The sequence below is a fragment of the Olea europaea genome, chromosome 22 (assembly GCF_002742605.1).
Source record: "Olea europaea var. sylvestris chromosome 22, O_europaea_v1, whole genome shotgun sequence".
Classification (NCBI taxonomy): domain Eukaryota; kingdom Viridiplantae; phylum Streptophyta; class Magnoliopsida; order Lamiales; family Oleaceae; genus Olea; species Olea europaea.
This window is the reverse complement of record NC_036258.1, coordinates 5,657,117-5,666,931: the sequence shown is the minus strand read 5'-3', so window position 1 is coordinate 5,666,931 and position 9,815 is coordinate 5,657,117. Positions and strand designations below refer to the sequence as shown.

Here is a 9,815-nt window from a genome sequence, read left to right as displayed (position 1 = left end):
ACTAGAACTAGAGATTGAGACTATTAGAGCAATTTCATATAACTTGTATTTTGTCTTTTTAACTTTCCAGTGATTTCTTTCCTCTAATATTTGTCATTCATAATGTGGTTAGTAAAAGGATAATCTATGGTAGTCATCAATTTGGTGTGGTTTTAGAGTTTGCTACTTGGTTTTATAGGATGCCACTCGTTAAACATTTACCTATGGTTTTCGATGGGCTCCTTTGTTGTCTTATTTGAAAAATATTCTTAATATATAATACTAACAAGGCAGAAATGATATGTGGGCTGTATTTTTCAGGCTCACGTGTCTTTTAATTTGATTGGAAATATTATAATATTATAATCGTGTTTGCTGCACCTTTATTAAAGAAGAAGAATGGGCGATACTTTTGAATGAGAGAGCTCCATCTTTTAATTAAAATTTCAATCAAATTTAAATTAATGACACAAATTTTATTGACGATAATTAGGTGAGAGTCACTAACTGAATCGGATATTTAGAAAGTCGATTAGAAAAGTGTCAAGTGTCAGGTCAAATTGATGGTAAAAATATACTATAAAATACGAATAAAAACTAAACTTCGATCAAAACCATCCAATTTGAGGTTGAACCATCAAGTCTATAGGTCAAATTAATAGTTTTCGATTTATAACCTTCACCAATAAAGATTTTTGTATGAATTCTAAATTTTTCTATAGTTGAATTACTAATTCAATCCAATATGAAATCTTAGTCATAATTCTAGACAACGCTAAAGTGCGTAACAAGCCATTTCCAAAATGTTTTTTCTCTCTCTTATTTTCAATCATAAAATTTTCAATAAAATAATATTACACGCAAATTTAAATCTTTTTCTTGGCCCTTGTTTGATCCTTATTATTTTCAAAGCACATTTTTCTCTATCTTCTTTTTAACTACATATTTTTTAATAAAATAATATTACTAGCAAATTCAATTTTTTTGAAACACACATTTTCCATCAATCTACTATTCCAAAATATATTTTACGAGACCACACATTCTGTATTAAAAATACTATTTCAAAATGTATTTTCAGAAAAAAATGAAACACAAACAAGCCCTAAATATCCACAAATAAGGATAAATAGTTTTTATGGAACTCAAATTCAATTTCCACTTGGTTCCATTAACTAATTGTTTCTTATCAAAATCCAATATTATCAAAATGTGGAAAAGTGTACGGTCGAGATTTTCAGTAGGAAAAGAAAAACCTAGAAACAATATATGGCGGCAACACGAAATAATTTTCTCAAAATTCCGTAAGTACCCAATCCAAAAATGAAAAATCCAATGGCGCCCTTTTCGTACTTGTACACTACAATTTGGCGGGTGTATTGTTTTGATCAAAATATTTGTATCCAAGCCCTTTTTAGTCTTTTCACTCTCCCCGCGCGCCTTAGGGTTTTCATAAACTCCAATATAAACTCACCCCAGAATATTTTCCACCCGCCCCCTTTTTTTCTCAGTCGGTCATCTCTATCCACATGTCGGTTTCAATTCAATCCTAGCCGAATTCCTCTTCGCTCACTAAACCTCATCCGCCTTTCTCGTAATCTCTAAACCCTTTTGCTCTCTTTATACATAATTATGTATTTATAGGAGCTGGTATTTACTTAGTGAAGAGTGATCATTGTATCTCTTAAGTGATTTTTTGGTTTATCTTGGTTTTTTGTTACTTTGATCTGAGCAATTGGTTTCTAGCTGTTTGATCCGTAAATTTAATCTGGGATTGGTAAAATTCCTTCAGTATTTGCTCACAAATGGTGGATCTGAGTGATAAAGTAAGTGATCAAGTTCACAGAGCTTAGTTTTGTATGAATTTTTGTTATAAATATATTTGCATGATTTGTTGAGGTTTGAGTTTGATTGATTTTAATTATTTGATTTGATTCAACAGGGATTGGATTCTGAAGACATGAAAACCCAAAATAAAACTCGAGATAAGGCTTTATCTGATGGTTCAACCCATGTTAAAACTTGTGTTGATTGTGGCACCTCAAAAACCCCCCTATGGAGAGGTGGTCCTGCTGGCCCCAAGGTAAATATAGATTCATAGAATTGTATTTTTTTTTTTTTTTGGTGATAAGAAGCAATTAATCTGATTTACTGAATGTTTTGCTGTGTGCAGTCTCTTTGCAATGCATGTGGGATCAGGAGCAGAAAAAAGAGAAGGGCCCTATTGGGAGTGAACAAAGAAAATGAGAAATCAAAGAAATATGCAAGCACCAAGAATAGCGCGCACAGCAATGACAGTAGTACCAGCAGCAGTGGGGACAGTACCAGCTATAAGATTGGAGATTCATTGAAGAGGAAATTGTGGTCATTTGGTAGAGATGTGGCACTGCAAAAACCAAGATCAAATACTCCTCAGAGGAGAAAGTTGGGTGAGGAAGAACAAGCGGCATTTCTTTTGATGGCTTTATCGTGTGGCTCTGTTTATGCTTAGAGTTGTACTAGCAGCAGTTACAGTAGTACCCTTTTTTCAAGTAGTTGTACCGTGAGCTCTAAAAGGGAAAAAAGACAAATTGAGTTGAAAAGGGTTTTTCAAATGTACCTATTATGGTATTTAAATGAAATTAAATTGGAGGAATTTCATTATCTTGAGATTAATTTCTTTAAATTTGTTCAAATGTTGCGAATGAACGTCCTTAATTATTGTCTTATTCATTTTCTTAAGTTATTTAAAATATGATTTATTTGACTGGCAAGACAACAAAGTTGAAAAAAGTTTAATATTGCCCCTTTTTTATATTTATAGGGTGTTTGGAAGATATTTTTACGTAAAAATATATTTTTAAATAATAAATTGATGAGAAATATTTGGCTTAAAAATAAGGAAATTTTTTTGATTTACGTATAATATTATTTTAATAAAGAATGTTTGGTTGAAATGAAGAGACAGAAAAATGTATTTTGAAAAAAAATGGGTACCAAATGGTGTTTTGAAAAAAAGATTGAATCTATTATTTATCAATTAATTTATGAAAATAATCTTTTAAGGCTTTGTTTGTTTTTCATTCTTTCACATTTTATTCTATTATTTTTTTTTTACACTATTTATTTTTAATCATACATTTTTAATTAAAATAATATTACATGTAAATAAAAAAAATTTCTTTCTTTCTCAATCATACATTTTAACATTAATCACTATTTTATAATACATTACTCACAAATAATGGGACACAAATACACACTAAAGTACTTCTAATGGCCACAAGATTTGTCATCCCTCTTTTTTTTTTTTTTTGGTGGGTGGGGGATGGAGATGAGGAACCTCATATTTAACTGCTTGCTCCCCTCCTAAATGATTATCTTATTCCAAAAAATTGTCATAGAATCAAGAAATCGAAAAACCAAATTAAACGAATGCTTTACTCTCCAATCTTTTGCAACCCCATATAACCTCTTTCATTTCATCTTCTTCCTCATTCTCCCCAATCTACAACGAGGGGGGGCAGTTTGGGTTTGAACAAAAGGAATTGTTAAGGTTGAAAAAATGATGAATTGAAATGACATTTTTTTTAAAGAATCATGTTACTTGTACAGAGTATCAAGGACACTTGTTCTCCTACCATTGGGAGGAACATAAAATACAGGGAAAAATGCCTTTTAAACAAAGAAGCTTGTCGGATCATTTTCAACATGGCTAGTGAATAAAATGTTTGCCTACCTCTTCGAACTAACTTGGTATATGTCAAAACAATGGTGGTGAAATTGTTTATGAAATAATAGGCTAAGGACCAACAAGATAATTTTTAATTAAAATTTTAAACTTCGTACTTTCCGTCTTCCATAGTGATTCAAATTTGAGTTTTATTAAGTGTACGACGGAATTGACACTTCAGGTGCAGACACCTCAAAAGAAGGGAGTCATGATTTTTCTATTGGGCATGGGCCCTCCTCGGCGATTCAAATTTGGATTTTGTTAGGTGTACATCGGGGTTGAAACCTCGACGTATAGTTCTCCTCATAAGGGGAGGATTCACGATTTTTTATTGGATGTGGGCATTCTCACTTCTATGAGGGGGCTGTACACCAGTATACAAGTAGCAAAACACTTCAAAATTTGGTTTGGTGTTAGCTAAATATCACATTTATTAATAAAGATACATTGGAGAAACATCTACATTTGGCAAAATTTTAGGATTATTTATAATTAATCAAATTTCATTTTTATTTAATCTCCTGTTTGGTGAGGATTAAAATCAAATTTTTTGTATATTTTATAAAAGTTGATAAAATATGTTATTGAAAAGTTGTGAGCCCAATAAAATATGTGATTAAAATTAATGGTTGACTTTGACTCAGATTAAAATTAAAATTTCAATTTATACCAAACAAGGGGCTAAATATTTCAAAACTAATTCACAAGAACTACCCAAAATGAACAGAAAATAGATGAACTTAGTTGGAGCAAGCGATTTTTCAAAAATAGAAATGAACCAAAATTTATTACAGTCCGCAAATTTTAAATCTTATTTTTTTTCATGGGCATTGATATCGTCCGGTATAGCATCTCGCGCCGTTCAGGGGCACCTGAGTTAGCCACCGCCAGCCCAACTGGCGTCTTGACATTTTCACCAATTTTGACTTTCCTTTATTATGATATATTTTTTGGAGAGCTCTCCTTCAACCATCAAAGAATCAAGTAGAAAAGTTCAAATAAGGGTTTCTTAGGTGGTACCAAAGGATGTATTTTATTCTGCTTGTGTGATTTTGAAAATTATTGATTCATTTGATAGGAGTTCTTATAAAATTTCTTCTAACATGTTTTTTTTATTTAAATTTGATGCTGATTTTTGTGTATTTTTTTTATTAAGAGGGTTTTGAGCTTCCAATTTTGTTTGATAAATCATTATGTTAGGAGTTAGCAATTGTTGTGCGGTTTAGAAGTGGATTTTTGGTTGTTCAATCTTTCGGTTACCAATTTCAATTTGCTTGCTTTTAACTATGTCGAGATGTGATTTGGAGTGTTTTTTGAATAATTGGATTGGACGAACAATGATTCCTCGAAGTATTGTGTATGGCAAATGGAACCTACCGTTTTTGTCATGCTAAAAATGGCATCGTAGCTTTTTCGTTACTTTGAAAATAGTACCACTACCCATGCCGTTTTATTGTAATGCAAAAGAATGTTGTTTCTTGTTAGTATTATTTTGCTCGTAGTGTTTGGCTGTTGTAGGTTTGTTTCGATACTTTTTCAATTTTCATTATATTAATGTTATTTACTTGGTTTGTCGTTGAACTACATACTACTATTTATTTATTATTATTATTTTTTAAAGTCTGAGTGTAGTAAGAATCTCTTTGCAGCAGTGAATTTGGTGAAAATGGCACCCTTTGGAAAGGGTGAGTGTTTTTGTGCAGGCTATCTCGATTTTACTCCAAGCATCCTTTGTTATTTTTGAAAACAGTTAAAAAGAGTTAAGATGTTGCTCTTTATTGCCTTGTATGGCCGAATTTAGTAGAATTGAAGTTAGGGTCCGTTTGATTGTAAAAATGGAATTTGGGTGGAAAGATAACGAATTCCAGAAAATTGAATTGTCTAGAACTTGTTTTACTGGGAATTGTCAATTAAATGTATTTGATTGGTATAATTTTTCATAGGAAAATATTGAATTTTTGAATTTTTTAGTGTTCGTTTGGCTTTGTTTTTCATGAAAATTATCAATTAAAGTGATAAAATTTATTATAATTTGGGATAGAATTTGTTTCAATTGCAAAATAATAATAATAATAATATTAATATTAATAAAGGAAAAAAAGAAAAAGAAAAAGAAAACCCGGAAAACCAAAAACCTCCAAATGCGTTAGAAAACCAATTCCTCAAAAAGGCGGAAAAATGGTCACGTGGGGTGTTGTCAAGAAAATTTGGCTAATCAAACATTCAAAAATGTGAAAAATGAATTTTAATTTCCTAATAACATGGAAAATTTTTGCAATCAAACAGGACCGTATATGTTGTTAGTTAAGCAATACTCACTCGCTTGTCACTGTGTCAACCTCTAAGTAACAATTTTGAACCGAGCACGATGTCAGGGTCATACTAGCATAAGAATGACAGACGTGAAATTGGTTAAAATGACCCATTGTCATTTAAAAATGTTAATTATCATTTTTTTTTTTTTGCAAGAGGACTTGATTTCTCTTCAAACATCTTTGGTTATATTTGAAAATGCTAAAAGCAATTAAAAATATCTAAGTTATTGCTTTTCAATACCTTGTATTGATGAATTTAATAAAATTCGAGCTAAATTCGTCATTAATTTGTAGTACTCAATCCTTGTCATTGCATTGACCTCTAAGTGACAACTTTGGATTCACTACGATTTCTAAATGTAGTAGGTATGTATTAGTCATACAGTGGATACAAAGACAAATGGACTTGGAATTTGTGAAAATGGCACCCCGTCGTTCAAAAAAGATAGGTGTCGTTTTAATGCACGAGTCATGATTTAACTCCGAAGATCTGGTTTACCTTTCAAAACACTCAAATAATTAAGAAATTAAGTTCTATTTTAATTAATTTTCTTCTTGATCTACTTGCATTTCAACGTAATGACTTCTAAGTTACGATTTGAAATCAATCACCGGGACTAAATGTGGTGACCTAAGTTTGTTTTATAAAATTAACGGTCGTACAAGTGGAAACTAAGTCAAATGAATATGAAATTAGTTAAAATGTGTAATCAAGGTGTCAATTTTATCCCATTAGCGATTGATAGTACAAATATTGTACATGCTTTAAATGGATTATAGTAATTGAGATATTGCTTTTCCTTTATCTCACATTATGAAATTGAAAACTGTTTGAGTTAATTTCGTTTCTAGTGTTGGTCGACCTCAAAGAATGAAATTGAAAGCTTTAATTTTATGACCGAACTTGTATCAATATATTTGTTTAAGATTGTATTGAGAATATTGTAAATATATTAGTATTGTAATGCTTATGTTTCAATGATTTCTGTCTATTGTTATGGTGAAAATTCAGACAATACATATATTTTTTTGCACTCAATTAAAATATGTTATTTTTTTGTTGCTAAAATGTGGTTTAGAACCAAATCACAAAATAATAATAATAATAATAATAATAATAATAATAATAACAATAATAATACATTAATAAAAATAAAAATAAAAATAAAAATAGTTTGGTTTGACAAATGAAACGGTTTGATTTGAAAATTTTCAATATCACTAAAATTGTACGATTTGAAAATAATCCAAATCAAACTGTGTCCACTCCAATAAAAGCATCTCCAATGCTAACGAGGATTATGCTAAAAAGGTTGCCACATAAGCTAAAAGGAACCATGTCTATAAAAGTTCTAATGCAACGTGTCTATAACTATTTCTAATTGATGTGAGAAGAACAAAAAGTAGACAATGTCAAGAGGTCGTCTGAAACTCTGATGTAGAGGCTCTTCTATACAAAATGAGTTGCCATAATTTAATTATTTTTCGTTTTCTCTCTCATTTTTCTTATTTTCACTCTCATGTTTATATTATTTTTCTCCTTTCTATGTGTATTAGAGAAAAAATATGAATTATATGCGAAATTTGTTGAAGATAAAATTTGAATTACACTGTCTATTTATTGGACATTAATATCAAATATATCGAAAGTCTTTCTATTTAAATGCTACATAGATTGCAATTAATGAATACATTAAATATTTCTAGTAAGTATGAGACTTATTATTCTCTCTCACTATTAAATTGATGTGTATGATTGTGTCCAAGTTGAATAGTGAGTCTTAGTTATTTAATACACTTATCAACGAAAACAATAGCAGGGAGTACTGAGTACTCCATACTCTGGAGAGTAGTAGAAACTTTTGTTGCACTGAAGATGCTTTAAATTATTATGATGATGCATTCCGTTGAGAAGAATCTCTGGATCTACACGATTCTCCTGGCAATGATTACTTTTTTCGTATTGCGTTAAGTAAACATCATAATAAACATGTTGCATCATAAATGAACTTTTGTAAATGTTATCTATTTTGGTATATATATAATAATATTTCTAGTACAATCAACATTAACATTAAAGATGATCCAAGAATAAAGTTTTACCAAGTCAATAACGTGAGTTTGAGCCATATTTTGGGAGGAAAGGCTGAAGTCAAGAAAAATTGTAATAATTGTATCCTAATTTCCAAAAAAAAAAAGAAAAAAAAAGGTAGGAATGGAAAAATGATAAACATATACTAAGAAGGATGGTGGGCGAATTCTTGGTCGGCCAGCCCACATTTGACGGGACTTGATCCACTGGACATAACAGTCTTTCTCTTGGTGGGCTATATTGGTATTTTTCTAAAGTGAAAATTACATATTCTAATAGATTTGAAATTCCTATTTCTTAAATCAGATGTCATGTTTAATATTTCACAAATCAGAATTTTTTTTAATTAATTAATATATTTAAAAATTAAAACAATTTTTCAAACCCTAGTTATTTCACTCTCAATCCCCTCTCTCTATTCTCACAGGAAGCTCGTCTCTCTCTCTCTCTCTTTGCCAGAAACACCGCCTTCGAAGGTCACTCCCACAAATCGACCATCGCCAAACAAGCGGCCATCAGAACATGGTCGAGCAGCACCGCGAACCGTAACAAGTGGAGGTCGTGGAGATTGTGGCGACAGCAACAACTCGAAGAAATCAAGTCTCAACTGTAGGGAAGATGGTCGTCCGACGATTGCAGTCAACAATTTGGTAGATATCTAGGGTGAATGTGGTGGTGGTGGTGGAAATCGACTCATGACTGTGGGGTGATGGTGGTCCGATGGCTGTAGTCGGCGATTCGATGTGGCAGCAGGTGAATGTGGTGTTAATGGTTGTGGATTGGGGCATCTGTTCAAAAATTGTTGCATCTCTGTGGTCGGAGTTGGTGGCGTCGTGCCTCTATTGGCGTCGCTATGGGTGGAGGTGCTGGTGATGGTGTGGTCAGTGAAGATGGGTGTTGCGCAGCAATGTTTTTTAGGTGATGGTGTTTGCGGTGGTGTTGCAAGGTGGGTGGAGGGTATGGTGAGGTGGTGATGGGTTTTCTGAGGTGCTAGGTATTATTGAAGGTTTGTGATGGTGTGTGTTGGTGGTGCAGGTGGGTGGAGGTGCTGTCTGGCGTGGTGGATCTGGCAGTGGTGGTCAGTGGTGGTTTTGGTGGTCGTGGTTGAGTCGGTGGTTGTGGTCACAAGTGTTGGTCACAAATTATTTGGTTAACTGTGACCAATTAAATTGGTTAATTTGTGATCAATAAATAATGTACATTGTGACTAATAAATAATCTGTGACCTAAAAATTATTAATCTGTGACCGATAATTTGTGACTGTATAATAAACTGTGACTTATAATATTCATGATTTGTGATCAACGAATAAATCGTGACTCATAAATTTTTTGATTTGTGACTGATGAATAAACTGTGACTTATAAAATTTTTGAATTGTGATCGTAAAATAATTTGTAACATAAAATTTCTGATTTGTAACCGAAAATTAATAAATGACTAATTAAATCGTTAATTTGTGACCAAATTGTATAAATTTGTGACATAAATATAATTAATTAATTAATTAAATCATAAATAAATTTTAATAAAAATCTTATTTTAGAAATTTAGAACTTGTTTTCTTAATTTTGAAATGTGTGATATTTAAAATCTTACTTATGAAATTTTCCCTCTTCTAAAATTGGGTTTATAATAAGCCCAAAAGCTTATTTTTAACTCTTATATTAATGCAATTAAATAAGTCATTTTAATTCAGTACATATTAGAGTAATG

The 9,815-nt window shown here is 31.5% G+C and overlaps 1 protein-coding gene across 2 annotated transcripts; it reads left to right on the top strand.

Moving 5' to 3' along the window:
• The first annotated feature begins 1,453 nt into the window (after positions 1-1,453).
• LOC111371512 (GATA transcription factor 16-like) lies at positions 1,454-2,628 on the top strand. Of its 2 annotated transcripts, none has more exons than XM_022993544.1 (3): positions 1,454-1,805; positions 1,922-2,062; positions 2,153-2,628. In XM_022993544.1, exons 1-3 carry the CDS (start codon positions 1,785-1,787, stop codon positions 2,468-2,470), a joined length of 480 nt encoding a protein of 159 aa, XP_022849312.1. In that variant the 5' UTR covers positions 1,454-1,784; the 3' UTR covers positions 2,471-2,628. The 2 variants fall into 2 exon arrangements, with proteins under 2 accessions (XP_022849312.1, XP_022849313.1); XM_022993545.1 differs by having other exon boundaries at positions 1,455-1,573.
• Positions 2,629-9,815: the final 7,187 nt, after the last annotated feature.

Bases quoted from the DNA above. Each gene is read 5' to 3' on its own strand.
- LOC111371512 (XM_022993544.1), top strand. From the start codon at position 1,785: ATGGTGGATCTGAGTGATAAA. The intron at 1,806-1,921 runs GTAAGTGATCAA...TTGATTCAACAG, and splicing joins TGGTGGATCTGAGTGATAAA to GGATTGGATTCTGAAGACAT. The intron at 2,063-2,152 runs GTAAATATAGAT...TGCTGTGTGCAG, and splicing joins GTGGTCCTGCTGGCCCCAAG to TCTCTTTGCAATGCATGTGG.